This window comes from Eurosta solidaginis, chromosome 1, assembly GCF_040869045.1.
Source record: "Eurosta solidaginis isolate ZX-2024a chromosome 1, ASM4086904v1, whole genome shotgun sequence".
Classification (NCBI taxonomy): domain Eukaryota; kingdom Metazoa; phylum Arthropoda; class Insecta; order Diptera; family Tephritidae; genus Eurosta; species Eurosta solidaginis.
The window spans coordinates 157,446,323-157,461,797 of record NC_090319.1 but is presented as its reverse complement, the minus strand read 5'-3'; the positions used below and the strand labels follow the sequence as shown (position 1 = coordinate 157,461,797).

The window sequence follows — 15,475 nt, the reverse complement described above, 5'->3', positions numbered from 1 at the left end:
TTTCTTTTCTTTTCTTTTCTTTTCTTTTCTTCTCTTCTCTTCTCTACTCTTCTCTTCTCTTTCCTTCTCTTCTTTTCTCTTCTCTTCTCTTCTCTTCTCTTCTCTTCTCTTCTCTTCTCTTCTCTTCTCTTCTCTTCTCATCTCTTCTCTTCTCTAAAATTCGGGTCCCACATATCGATAGCAGTATCAATAGACGCGTATTTGCGTCAAGATTCAGAATCCGAAAGCAGAAACTATATTTTTTATCTCGTTTAAAAGTTATTTCGCGGAAAACCCATCGGTACTATTGTCGCTTTTTTCGTTGTTGCAATTAAACAAACGAAAACATATGAAGGTGGTGAATAGTGTTGCCAGTTCCGCAGCAATGTTTTTTTATCTTGGTAGAATATTATAAGTCGACGTCGACATAAATGCAAACAAACATACACTATCAATGTATTTAGTTTTTGTAAAACTCTTTGAATAATTTGTAGTCTAATATTATTTGGGGTGTTGACATTGCTCGGGTTTATAATCAGATTCAGTTGTATGCGCAAAACTGCTTGCAATTAATTCTCTTCTCTTCTTTTCTCTTCTCTTCTCTTCTCTTCTCTTCTCTTCTCTTCTCTTCTCTTCTCTTCTCTTCTCTTCTCTTCTCTTCTCTTCTCTTCTCTTCTCTTCTCTTATCTTCTCTTTCCTTCTCTTCTTTTCTCTTCTTTTCTCTTCTCTTCTCTTCTTCTCTCTTCTCTTCTCTTCTCTTCTCTTTTCTTTTCTTCTCTTCTCTTCTCTTCTCTTCTGCAGAAGGGTGTACTACGCAGAAGGACATCACCGTGGCGGTAGCCACGTGAAATATTCGTAATTGAAAGACGTTGCACGTTTGATTGTGCGACATTAAGTCTCCACTTTATTGAATAAATTATTGTCTTTTATACTAATTTACTTAACCTATACATTCATAAATATCTTAATACTAATAACTAAAAATAAGTACATAGGAAATGGGTTATGCATACATGTACGTTTGTATACAGTCTTTGTATACATGTAGTTTTGTATGCATAACTCCATACATGTAGTTTTGTACAATTTGCAGCGTCAGCAGATCAGTTTGAATATTTTGGTATTTTCCCACAATTAGTTGAATATTTGTATGTATATTACAATGGGTTGTGTGTTTATATGTGAACAAATGCGTGGTGGCAACGGCGCGCACCCACGTATTTGTTAAATAATAGTTAAGGCGAAAAAAGGGGGAAGAAAATAAAAACACCAAAAGGATTCCGTATTAATAAAAAGAATTCACAAAGTGCTTTTATTTATATGAATACAACAAGTGTTAAGAAAAGGTTTAACAAATGTTGTGGAAAATGATATATATGTGATTATAATTTTGAAAAGTTGAACTTACGTGAACGGGCGATTACGTGTTCCTTTGCTGGCTGCTGGATTAAAAGAGGACGAGCCTCTTTGCGACATGAGCCGATGAACCCGCGATACAGCTCCTTCGTTGGGTTTCCCGGCAACAAAGTTGCTATACCGCGGGCTCACAGCGGTAAAACTCTAAGATACATGCGTACTACCACTCACACATGCCTGTGTGTATTAGTGATCACAAGCATGCATATGTGGTAGTAAACGAAGAAAATTATGTTACGAGGGAGGGGAGATATATTTAGGCCTGTGGCCTAAACATACCGGCCCCCTTGCCGTAAGCAACAAAGAAAACATTAAAAAAAAAAAGGGATGCCACGTGATCGCACGTCCAGTAAGGCGCTAATGAAAGAAGGCAGTGCAGATGCGGACTGCAAGCACTGCACGCCAGATGGTTGACCTCACGTTTCGCTCTCCTGTGGAAAAAGAAAAGAAGTTATTAGATATACGTACGTGGTTTTAAATTCCGTGCATATTTACTTAAAGATATATAAGATGGCGCATGTGTGAGGCGTGAAAGTCGGATATTTATTTTTGGCAGGCTCCCGAGACCACCAACCCGAACACGGTCGGTTGGGTTAGGAGACCGCCAACTGTCGATGCCGGTGTACCGCTCACCATCATTTCGGCGTAAATGTCAGCGCCGAGTGTAAGCCGTATCGGTGATGAGCGGTAGAATTGCGGATCAGCCAGCCGCATGAACTCAAAGGGCGCGGCAATCTTGGGGTCCACATTGGACGGTGGACTCAAACGGAAATGGCTTTCGGCGACGGCTGCTTGGGTTGTTATGCGTGTCGACGCTCCGAATTTGCCGCGCAGTATGAGGGTGCATTGTCCATGCCCTTGGCGCTCCAATTGTAAGTCGCGTACCAGCTCCGCATCGACGATCGTGCTAGTGGCGCAGGGATCAATAATGGCCCGAACCAGGTGTAAATGCCCACGCGATTCGATTCGTACGATGGCCGTCGGCGCAATGGGCACGAAAGGCCGCATGATGGGCGATGGTGTGGCCTGGAGCAGCCGCCCTGTCCGGAAGCCTTCCGGAGTGTCGCGCGTTAGCTTCATTGTACTTTGAGCTTCAAGAGAGTATGGCGTCGATTTCTTTCGCCGTTGCTGCCTTGCGAGTTTGGACGATTTATCTGAGTTTCGATGGGATCCGACCTCACGGTGCCGCCAATTATTTTGTTGGTTTCGAGGTTTGTTTGCTTTCGCCGCGCTTTTTTCATGCTGTAACAGCGGCCGGAAACTGCGCATCCCATGATTTACCGTTGACGGTCTTGTCTCCGTTTTTGCCCGCACTTCCTCCATTTTCGCTCTCTCTTCCTCCATTTCCTCTTCCTCCACCTGCTGAGCCCAGGATTTAGCCGGCCCCGAGAGGTTGATCGACAACGCATCGTCGGACGTGTTGTCTTCGCCGTTTGTGGTCGTCTCGTCGCTTACCAGTCGACGCTCATCTAAATGAAGCGTGGTGTGGTGCTTCTCTTGGCACCTCTTGCAGCGATACTTGCTGTTACATTTGTCCACGCGGTGGAAAGGCGACAGACAGTTTGGACAGTACTTATGCAGAAGTACTGCCCGCAATCTCTCTTCTGGGGATTTTTTTCGATATTCGGCACAGATCCTAAGGCTATGATCCCTGCCGCAGAGCTGGCAAGCAACGTCGAAACGCTTTGCGCCTCCCTCTGACTTGGCCAATAAGGTTTGGTAACGGGTCATGATCTGAAAGAATATTGGTATCATTGATCATGCCCAAATTGAGGTTGGCGGAATGTTGTTTGGGTGGCGTAAACAAAGAAAAATTATCTCTAAGGTATTATCCAAAAAAAAACATTTTATTGAAATAAAATTTAATTGAAATAAAAAATTAAAGGCCATAAGTCAATACTTATGCGCGCAAAGAAAGGAAGAAATAATGGATTTAGCACGCATCCAGGCGATGTGGCTGTCGCTTTAGCGCCTTTAGTACATTTTATAATTTGATTTATGTCGGTAGATGTTACCGAAGTAGTCCTAAAATTTATTTTTGATTTGTGGTGAACTTTGTTTTCACAACAAGTGGCCTGCCACCACACGGAACGGTTCGAAACCTGGCTGAAAAGGTATTACAGAGTTGCACTTCCACCATTCAACATTATTTTGACGTGTATTGCCGATAATGTTGAGATCCGTGGAATTAAGTGTTTTAAATCTCGACCAAATGAATGATTGGTCGAGATATGTAATACGCGACAAGTGTGGCGTGTTGTGCTCGATATGTCGTGCGGCATGCAATGCCTGACGTGTAGTGCGTGACGTGGAGTGAATGACGTGTAGTGCGGCGTGTAGTGCATGACGTGTAGTGCGCGAGATGCTTGCGCATGAGGCCTAACGTTTGTATTACAATAATCATTGACAGTCGGACATTAAATGTAGAATGTAGAGATTTTGACATCTGCTACGCTTTTCCATTTCCTGAATGAAACCAAAAATGCAATTGCTTTAACCCACGCGGTGAGAACGGCTTCCGTAGTGTGGTCGTAGCGTACTCCGGCTAAAATATCGAAGACCTGGGTTTTGTTTGACATTGGCCTGCTTTTGCACAAAGAACAAAAAACCATTTTCATCGGATCACGACGTGAAAATTCATGAAAACTGTGCGGAAATTTAATTCATGCAAATCGCTAGGAGCAACATAATTTCAACGTCAACGCGAAACCTTTGTGAAAATAAAAGGTAAAATGTAATAAAACCACAAAAAAAAAAACTGCTAGGGTTTCGTGAAATTGTGCAGCATAAACGCGTGCTAATAAGTATGTGTGGATGCGTAGGAAACTGAAAAGTTTTTTTTTTTTTTAATCTGTTGTAGAGCTGAATTAGGAAAATAATTATATTTAAAACTTGCTGACTATTGCGAAAAGCCAAGCACGTGAATTTATATTTTGTGTGTGCCAGGGAAGGCTGAAAATAAGTTGACACAAAAATTCGCGCTTGATCGTGCATGAGAATATTCTAATTTCTTTTTTATCTACTACACTACGGTGTTCATGCTAATAATTCAAGTGTATTGTTTAAAGCAGCATTTACGCTGTAAAACGTCTGCCCGCAATAATAATACAACAACCCACAACTTAGGTTAACCATCAGCTGTTAGCACAATAAGCATCGAACTTCTCATCACAGCATAGGCGCCATTATTTTAAGTGCACAATCAACATGCCATCAATTACATACAAGGAACGTATACTCAGCCCTCAACAGATGAAAAAACTGTCTGAACACAAATATTCCTGCAGCAGTGGTAGCCTTTTGGATCCATGGCTAAAGCCATGGTGGAATTAGTTAGTGTCAATGACGCCATTATGGCTAGCGCCGAATCTTATAACGATCATTGATTTAATCATCAACATAGTAACGACAATAATATTAGTATAGTACAGTCCTGATGGCCGTTCAGCGCCTTCTGGCTGGACCAGACTCCTTTTGTGCCTGCGGTCTGTTCGTCCATCAGAGCTTGGATTCGATCGATGGTAAACAAGCGCGTCGCACAAATATCTCATCACCTTTGGGTGAACTTTTTGATCATGGTTGCGATTCAATATCCACCGTTTTTGTGGCGCTATTGGCGTGCATATCCTGCCAGCTAGGACACTAACCAAATTGGTTATTCTTTCAGTGTTTTTGTGCTATAGCGCTTTTCTACTGCGCCCATTGGCAGACATATGTTTCTGGTACACTGCGCTTTGGTAAAATTGATGTAACAGAGACGCAATTCACGATTATCGTCATACATATTATATCAGCTGTTTTTGGTTCGGATGTTTGGCAGACGCGGATGTTTGGTAATTTTCAAATGTGGTACCTCATAGCGTTAATGACCATAGTTTGTGGACTTTGGTCGTTATGGTTTATATTATCTGTTATTTTTGCTGGCGGTGTTGGCAAGAATGGCTCCACAGTTGCTGGTACCAGCGTTTTATCGCCTAGCATACCACTGACAATGGTTATTTTACCTACCCGCTCTAATAATCGCTCAAAAGTCGCCACAAAATATTTTCACTGAACATTCATCGCTGTATATATTGGCATTTGGTATGGTGGCTTCCAAAGTCACCAATAAGCTTGTGATCGCACATATGACAAAAGCTGAAATGGAATATATGGATTGGTCGCAATTGGGTCCAGTTTTCTTATTCCGCATATAACCATTTTGCGGGCAAGTATTCGTGGTTTTATAGAAAAACAAAAAATATTTATGTTGAATTGTCTTCACCTATAGATTCTTGTTATCGTGTATTTGCAACTAATAAGAGTATCACCTCAACGCAGACAAAATGGATATCATGGACATACAAGCGGTGGAGTCCAACTGAGTGACGTCACGGTGACCCCAATACCACGTTCACAAGTACAAACTTTTACAATTATCAACAACAAGCGAGCAACGTGAACAACAACCACAACTACAAATTTCCGCTATACATCCTCCAACGCGTGATCGTAGCGGTGGTGCATCAAGCTCCAGTTCCTCAAGTGCCACGACAGTGCTTGACCTGCATCACAGTGTTCTAGGAAGCGGCCGAAATAGTGGTGGCGCAAGTAAAAGCAGAACCGCACGTGATTTATAGTAAACGTAAAGGTAATATGACTTTTCATGATTTGGATAAAGAAAAGAAAGTTGAGCAGTTATTGAAAAAGAATGTAATGGACACGGTTGCACCATGGATAGCATAATCGTTAAATGATTATACTATTAGCATTTATAGTGTGCAGTTGAATACAATAGTTGCTTATCCTTTGACACGTAGCTACGTAAATCATTTCGATTCACTCACAATATGCACATTCAATTTCGATGATTTCAAACGTTCATCCTCCAACGAGGATGAATCTGTTTCCATTCCCTACTTTTGGCAAAAATTCGATCCAGAAAATTGCTCTATCTGGTTCGGTGAATATAAATATAATAGTGAGCTTACAAAAGTGTTTATGGCGTGCAATCTCATCACTGGTATGGTTCAACGTCTCAATAAAATGCGTAAGCAAGCCTTTGCTTCAGTGTGCGTGTTTGGTGAGGATGATGATAGTACCATACCCGGTGTTTGGGTGTGGCGCGGTCATGAATTAGCCTTCACACTATCACCCGAGTGGCAAATTGGTTACCGAATATGATTGCAGCAGCTTTTCCCACAAAACATAAATTGATGCAATTACTTGAACTTTATTTCGGTGTATCATTCTTGTCGAGCCTGCGAATTGCAGTATAAAAGCCACCCAAGAATATCGTTGATGCTTTTGCAAAAATTCCATCAACCAGCTGAAAAACCGCCTTAATGGCGATATTTCAATTTAAAAGTGAGAATGTATACACACATTTTAAATACTTATTATAAACTAGCACATTGGTGCCTGAAAAATTTAATAATAACTAGAGTTGTTTAATATTAAAAAAAAATGCAAGGTCGAAAGCCTCCGAAGGGGCGGCTGTCATATTTTATTGTGCACCTTATTACAACTTCTTTGCTGAAAATAATATCGCCATGTTGGTTTTTCTCAGCTCTAACGTAAGTTTTTATATTCCTTTCACAAAATATTTCCCACTTAGACCCGGTTTTTCAGTACAAGTTCAACTCCGTCTGTCAGTTAAACTACGCTTAAACATATTCTGCAGTTTTTCACTCCACTTTGACTGAAGTTTAAGCTGAGCCAAAGCGGCCCATCTGGCAGGGTTAAACTCTAGTGAATCTATTAGTTATTTGCGTTGGTTCGAAATGGCATCGAATATACCCAACTAGTATTTGGGCTTCAGTACCATTAGAGCTCATGTTGATAACAAGGTATACTTCTAAAATCTGAAGAGTTGTTTCGAAACAGTGGCTCGCTCAACTCGAGAATCATAGCGTACTCAGCTACAGCGTTATTACTTAAGTTGAAAAAATTTATTTAACAACTTGAGGTTCTCTAAATGAACCCAAATGTAAGATTCCATACTACAGTATTTTCACAAAAACAAAATGAAATATTCAATTAATTACAATATACAAGAAAAAGCAACTGCATAAAAAATCAACTGAGATTTGAATGCTTGATTAGTGTTCCGCTTAAAATTAAAATTAACCAACTCAATACATGCATAGTATACCCTTTCTCAGTCTTCCACAACATTAAATATCCAAACGTACTGCAGAACGAACGTTAGTTTGTAACTTCAAAGATTATAGGTCCTTCGCTTTTGTACGCGTAGTGTGTTGAAAAACTACACTACTACTTAGCTGTTCCCCTTTTTTTTTAAAGGTTGAAAGGTAGTCTTGGTTTGTTTGAAATTCGCTAACGCTGATAAATACAGGGTGGCAAAGGGTGGAAATTAGTTGGGAACGAGTCACAAGAAATAGATTTCGTGGTATCGGGGGGTTTGCTTTGGTGGAAAGGTTTTGAGGCTTATCAGCTGCACGTGATAATGAAATTGATTGCCGTGCTACAGCAGGACTCGTCGAAGCCTTTGGTCCCGGGTGTGGGATTTGGACCCGCACTCCTACGGTTGAAGTGTTACACGCGTATTCAGCCGCGTCATGCCGTAGTTGTTGAAAAGTTTTCCCAATTGCCCTCTTTGCATATTTTATTCTTTTACACATTGCATACTTCGTATGCAATTATGTGTTAAAGCTATGCTTAGTACGGCGGTTTTCAAAGAAACTTTGGTTTTGTTGCTGTTGTCGTTCTTTTTATAGAACTACAATGAATTAATCAATTTTGTCTGCTTGTATGATTTTAATAATCGACGATTGCCCATATTGCTTTTTAAATGTATGAAAACATTTATTTGAAGCATTTTTTTTTTTTTAATTTTATAATTTTTATTTAATAATTTTGGGAAAAATTTAAACAACGTGCCATCAGGACGGACAAGGCTCAGTATACATACGTAGTTCATTTTATTTAACTGTTGTAAAGAAATGTAAATAATACATTTGGATACTCATTTAAGTGATCACGGTTGAGAGAAAATTATTATGCATTTAAGCCCCAGCGGTTGCAGGTGCAAGGTGTCAGATATAGCAAACCCAAAAACCCGTTTGAGGAATTTGGCAATAGGCGATTGGATTTTTATGATAATGAGGAAAAAAATGATTCAATTGTATTCTGTGGCAGATAGTGAATCTGCGTTAGGGTTCTGTTGGCCTCGGTCTGGGGAACGAGAGCTGGGTTATTGGTTTGTTGGCCTCGTTCGGGGTGAACGAGAGCTGGGTTATTTGTTTGTTGGCCTCGTTCGGGGTGAACGAGAGCTGGGTTATTTGGGATAAAGGAGTGTGGACTCTTAAAGTTCATTTTCATTGTCGTTGGGCGGAAGTAGTACCAGTTTCGCGATTGGTCTGCTAATTTGTCCCTTAATTGTATTGACGTCAACAACACGTACACGGTTATCGGAACCTGGATGTGTGTTAACGATTCTCCCCATTCTCCACTCGTTTGGTTGCAGGTTGTCCTCTTTTATGACGACTAGGTCCCCGGGTTTTAGGTTGGATTGTGGATGTTTCCATTTATACCTTTTCTGGATTTCGGTGAGATATTCCGATTTCCATCTTTTGCAAAAGGTTTGATGAAGGGCTTTCATCTTTTGCCATCGGTTTACAATGGCAGCAGGGTTTTCACCGCAATCGAGTTCAGGTGGAGCTAAAAGATGCCCACCTACGAGAAAATGGCCTGGAGTAAGCGGCTCCAGGTCGGAAGGGTCGTTGGATGAGGGACTGAGGGGCCTAGAGTTGAGGCAGGCCTCAATTCGACATAAGAGGGTAGTAAACTCCTCAAAGGTATATTTATGATCGGACGCGATCTTTTTAAAATGGGTCTTAAAACTTTTTACCCCAGCTTCCCACAAACCTCCCATGTGAGGGGCGCTTGGCGGTATAAAATGCCATTCTAAAATGTGGTGGCTATATTTATTCACTGTTCCGTCCCTTGCTTCACGCAGAAATGCTTTAAACTCGGATCGTAAAGATCGAGAAGCTCCGACAAAGTTAGTACCATTGTCGGAGTAAACGTTTTTCGGACAGCCTCGTCTGGATACAAATCTGGCGAAGGCAGCTAGGAAGGACCCGGTACTAAGGTCGTTTGTCGCTTCGAGATGGGTGGCTTTCGTCGAAAAGCAGACAAACAGGCAAACATATCCTTTTGAAACTCGACATCCCCTCCCTCGGTAGGATTTTATATCGAATGATCCCGCGAAATCTACCCCAGTGTTAGTGAAGGCCCTAGTAAAGGTGGTGCGCTCTTTCGGAAGGATCCCCATAAGTTGCGTTTGTGTCCGCTTCCTGTAAATAGTGCAGACTTTACAGTTGTGGATAACCGACCTTATCATGACTTTAACGCGTGGGATCCAGTACTGAGTGCGGATATGACGTAGCATCAGCTGGTTCCCTCCATGCAGGGTGGTCTCATGAGAGGATTGGACGATAAGTCTGGATAACCTGCAAGTATAAGGAAGAATAATGGGATGACTTTCATTATGGGACATGTCTTTCGATGCCCCAGTCCGCCCCCAGTTCGAATGATGCCTTCTTCATCTATATATGGGTTCAGGGGTAGAATCTCACTCTTCCCATTTATTAGATTTCCTGACTTCAAGTTTGCGTACTCTTCTTGATAATGTTGCCTCTGGCATATTGTTATCAATCTTCGCGTTGTTTTTTCTTTTTCGTCAGGAGCGATCGAATGAGAATCCCTTTTGAAGGAGGCTTTAGTTTTTGGGTGCGTATTCTGGAAAAACCGAAGAATATAGGATATAACCCGCAAAGCCCTTGGTAAATCGGAAAACCTATCTAGAATATCAAAGTTATTTTTCACCAAAGTTGTATGAACTTTCACCCTCTTTTCCTCCATATTCGTATTGTAATCTTCTTCTTGTGTTGGCCAATTTTCGTTGTCTTCTTGTAACCAAGAAGGTCCCTGCCACCACAAAGAATTGTTGATTAGGTACGAAGCGTAGAGGCCTCTGCTCGCCAAATCTGCAGGATTTGACGCGGAGTCTACGTGCCGCCATACTTTGTCTCCTACTTTATCGATGATTTTCGTTATTCGATGTGCCACAAACGTTGACCACGAACATGGTGGTTTTCGGATCCATGCCAGTACTATAGTCGAATCTGTCCAAAGGGTTACTTTAATGTTTGAAAGTTGCATATTTTCTATGGCCGACTCTATAATTTCTGCAAGTAGGACTGCGCCGCAGAGTTCCAGTCGTGGCAATGATATGGTTTTGACCGGGGCTACTCTCGTTTTGGCCATCAACAGGTTGGTGAAGACTTGATCCTTTGTTTGTACCCTCAGGAAAACAGTGGCGGCATATGCTTTTTCCGAGGCATCGCTGAATCCATGTATTTCGACATTGTCCTTCAATGTGTAGTGAACCCATCGCGGTATGCGTATATCGTTGATCTTTTCGTAGTCCGTCATGAATGATTGCCACCGATGTAGAGTAGTTTCAGACACATCTTCATCCCAGCCTGTCCCTTCCAACCAAATATTTTGCATTATTATTTTGGCTACAATTACGACTGGTGCCAGCCAGCCAAGAGGGTCGAAAAGTTTTGCGATCGCAGAAAGTATTGACCTTTTTGTTACGGCGTGGTTATTGTCAAAGGGTTTCGCTGTGAAGTAAAAGTAGTCGAAATGGGCGTTCCACCTGATACCGAGTGCTTTTACCATGCTGGTGTCTTCAAACTCAAGAAAATCCTCGCTTAATAGGTGTTGCTTCGGTATACCCTGTAGGATTTTCTTGCAGTTGGACGTCCATTTTCGCAATGGGAAACCTGCCGATTGCAATGCCAATGATATTTCGTCCCTTGCCTTGATTGCAATTTCGATGCTGTGTCCACCGGCGAGTACGTCATCAACGTACATGCAATTTCGCAGTATATCTGCTGCCATTGGATGCGATGTCTCCACGTCATCAGCTAGTTGGTGCAGCGTTCGAATCGCAAGATACGGAGCACAATTAACCCCAAAGGTTACCGTTTCCAATTCATAAATGTTAATTGGGTTTTTGGGGCATTTGCGAAATATGATTCGCTGATATTTTGTTTGGTCTTCATTGACCCATATTTGGCGATACATTTTCTCTATGTCGCTGTTAAATACGTATTTGAACAGCCGCCAACGTAGTATAAGAACTGTCAGGTCGGATTGAAGAATCGGACCAGGATATAAGGCATCATTTAGACTTTTGCCATTAGTGGTAGGACAAGATGCATTAAATACGACTCTGACTTTTGTCGTTGTACTTCCCTCCTTTATAACAGCATGGTGCGGTAGGAAGTAACAGTCATTTGAGTCTGGCGAAATATTGCCTATTTGTTTCATGTGCCCTAAAGTTTCATATTCGGATACAACTCTATTGTATTCCGTTTGAAGGACTGGGTTTTTCGCAAGTCGTGTCTCGTTGCGATAGAATTGAGAGCACGCACTTCTTAATGAGGGGCCTAAGTTAAACTCTTTCCTAAAGGGTAAGGAGACTACGTATTTGCCATCGTTGTTCCGAACTGTTGTGGATTTGTATAGCTCCTCGCAGTAAGTGTCATCGTTATTGATGCTCCTTTTCTTTGGAATTTCCTCTATCTCCCAAAAAGCCGCCAATTGTTTATCTAAAGTGACCTCATTGAAATATGAAACTAGGGTCTTATTTGTATCAACCGCATCTGTCCGGCCTGTCAAAATCCAGCCGAACACCGTTTCCTGTGCTATTAATGTGTTTAGCACGTCCTTCCTGATACCGCCTAGCATAATTTGGGGGTATATGTCTCCGCCCAGAATTAAATCGACTGGCTCATTGACAAAGAATCTTTTGTCAGCCAGTACTAAGTCAGGGAATGCTTGCCTAGTCATTGCGTTTATTTGGCAAGTTGGAAGATTCCCTGTTAATTGTGGTAAAACCAGCATGATCGTATTGATCTCGATTAATGGGTCTGTTGGTGACCGCAATTGTATGTTGCACGCTTCTTTTACTTGTGCAGACATTGTATTACTGATGCCCGAAACTTGGGCATGCAGGCGTTTGGATGGCAGATTAATTCTGCGCTTTAGTTTCTCGGTAATGAATGAACATTCAGATCCCGAGTCTATTAGGGCTCTCGCCGAATAGTCAACACCATTAAAACGAATATTGACCTGAGCTGTCCCTAGTAATACCCCTTTATTTGTGTTTGCGAAACATGAGTTCACATTATTAATCGGAGCGTTTTCTCTTTCAGCATTGCGTCGTATTTGAGCTTCCCGTGAGGTAGATGCTCCTATAGTGTCAGGAGTATTTGTTGGTTTTGGCTGATTCGAAATATGAAGCAGCGTATGATGTCTTAAATGACATGTGGCACAGTTCATTTGACTGGTGCACTTTGTCGCCGAATGGCCAGCAGAAAGGCAGTTTATGCACCCACGGCTGCTCTTAATTTGTTCAAACCGTTTATTGGGTGTTAAACGTAAGAACTTTTCACACTTTGAAATTCGATGTGCAGGACTTTTGCACATCTTACACGTAGGTTTGGCTACTGTTGCACTTGCCTGGTAGGACCCTAATCGTTTCGACGATGTATCTGCCGAGGAACGAGAAGCATGTGGCTTAGAGGGTTTTGAAACCGTATCCCCTCTTATATCTACGACAGTTTCCAACGTTTGGAATCTGCTGGATAAGAATTTATCCATATCTGCTCATTTTGAAATTTCTGTTTTATTTTCTATGGTTTGTTCCCATAGAGCCAGTGTCGTTTCTGGCAGTTTTGTGGAGCACAAATACGTTAGAATTGCATCCCAGTTTGATATGTCAATCTTGTGACATTGAAGCGCTGAGATACAATTGTTTATTTCACGTTGCAGTTTTTTAATGGAGCTACCGCATTCGCTCTCAACTGCTTTTAAACTAAAAAGAATTTTTAATTGGGCAATGACCAAGATACGTTTGTTTTCGTATCGGTCACATAAATTTTTCCACGCTGTATCGAAACCGTCTGTTGTTAAGGAACACGGTTCCACTATCTCTTTGGCCTCCCCTTGAGTTTTTTGCCTTAAATAGTATAGTTTTTGCACTGCATGGAGTTTACTATTATTAATATATATGGCAGTGAACATGTCCCTAAAAGACGGCCATGAAATATAGTCACCTTTGAAAATATCCGTATCACATGCTGGCAGGCGCACATGATATTCCATGTTATCTGAGACATCTACTTTCTTATCTTTCCTTTCAAAATTTTCCAAAAGCTCAGCTATTGCCGCCTGACACTTTAGGAAGCTGAAATAGCACATTTTATGCTTCTTCTTGATAGCCGATAAGTCCTTTGAATCAAGCTCTGATGAACCTAAGAGCTTTTCGTATGTCACCTTCGTAGCTTCCCACAGAGTTTTTAACTCATCCCTTTGGTATATTAGGGAGTGTTTACTGTGTTGTGAAGGTGACATGTCGTTGAAGTCATTTTCATACTCCGTCACTGCATCTGCTTGGCGTGTATAGGTATCCATTATATGAAAATTTATTGAAATATTAATTGATTAATTGCCTTTGCAGAGAGTATTGAGTGAAAATGAACTGAAACGAAGGACTGTGTTTGAGAGAGATCTCTCGAGAAAGTGGCCTCGAAGCTTGCGAGAAAGCTAGGAATTAATTTAGAGAATGTGCAATTTTCGTGGTGGCAACGGCGCGCACCCACGTAATTATTCAAAGAATGCTCTAATGCAGATGTGCCAATGACTTGTGTAAGCCAATAAGTAATGGCTAGTGAAGAAAGTGGTGTTAGTGAAAAAATAAAGAAATGTATGAACGTTCGTTATGGACTTTTTGGTAATTTAACCAAGGGCTGTGATCTTTTGTATCACAAAAAATTAGATCAGTCAAAAACTGATTTGTGTATTGCCGCAAGTAAAAAATAAAAATAATTCAATTTTTAAAAAATTGAACAGGAAATAAGCCTTTTGGCCACCCAAACAACAACAACAATATATGTGTATGTAACTAAGTGCACTTTGTACTATAGCACCAAACTAAATTGCAAACGTATTGCCCGTGTAAATAAGTGCAAGTGATTTTTATGTGGAAGAAAATTTTATTTAATTAAATGTGCGCCTAAAATAAATTTACAGGTTTCTGAATAAGCAACCTTAACAAATCGAATTTTTGTGCAGTGGATTAACTTAATTTTTTCAGATAAATCCTGCAAAGGTGAAAATCGAAAAGTGACGCAAATCGGTGTTTGAGGTTATGTTAACCTTTTAGAGCAGTGTTGTGCTACCTTGAGCTGTGTCCGGAAAATCTTACCGCTGGTGGGGGATAGTTCCGGATAGTCACAAGGCGTGTTGCACAAACTTTAAATAACTGCGTTAAGCGCCTTTTCCTATTTTTGCACAAGATGAGACTTCTCACTTCACGGAAAAAAAAAACAAAATCACTTGCACTATTACATATAAAAAAGTCACTTTGTAATTTGTAATTTTATTTTGTGAAATTTTATTAAAAGTGAAAAGGAAAACCCTACCTAGCACGGAATACTTTCAACCACGTACCTTTATTAATTCGTTGATCCGGAGTACTCGAATGTGAATTAAATTTTGTTGTTGGATGTTTCCAAAATGTACCACCAAAATGTACCACCAAAATTTATCAGTTGTTGTATATTGGATATAAATCGCTGGTATAACCAAGAAAGTTGTATTATTTGCTGTTGAAATTTTTGGTTTGTCCTGTGTATTATCACTTCCTTGCTTTAATGCCTAGAGAATTGAGTGGACTGTAATTGTGTGACTGGTTCTCTTTACCGGCGGGGTAAGGACCATGAACAAATGCGTGGTGGCAACGGCGCGCACCCACGTATTTGTTAAATAATAGTTAAGGCGAAAAAAGGGGGAAGAAAATAAAAACACCAAAAGGATTTCGTATTAATAAAAAGAATTCACAAAGTGCTTTTATTTGTATGAATACAACAAGTGTTAAGAAAAGGTTTAACAAATGTTGTGGAAAATGATATATATGTGATTATAATTTTGAAAAGTTGAACTTACGTGAACGGGCGATTACGTGTTCCTTTGCTGGCTGCTGGATTAAAAGAGGACG

The 15,475-nt window shown here is 40.8% G+C and overlaps 1 protein-coding gene and 1 pseudogene across 1 annotated transcript; one reads left to right on the top strand and one right to left on the bottom strand.

The window, feature by feature from the left end:
- Positions 1-1,719: 1,719 nt before the first annotated feature.
- LOC137236894 (uncharacterized) lies at positions 1,720-15,029 on the bottom strand. Its single transcript, XM_067759984.1, has 3 exons — positions 14,929-15,029; positions 1,891-3,129; positions 1,720-1,826 (listed from the first exon to the last, which is right to left on the bottom strand). Exon 2 carries the CDS (start codon positions 3,124-3,126, stop codon positions 1,939-1,941), a length of 1,188 nt encoding a protein of 395 aa, XP_067616085.1. The 5' UTR covers positions 3,127-3,129; positions 14,929-15,029; the 3' UTR covers positions 1,720-1,826; positions 1,891-1,938.
- LOC137236895 (choline/ethanolaminephosphotransferase 1 pseudogene) overlaps positions 3,873-15,475 on the top strand; it is a 48,428-nt pseudogene continuing 36,825 nt past the window's right edge.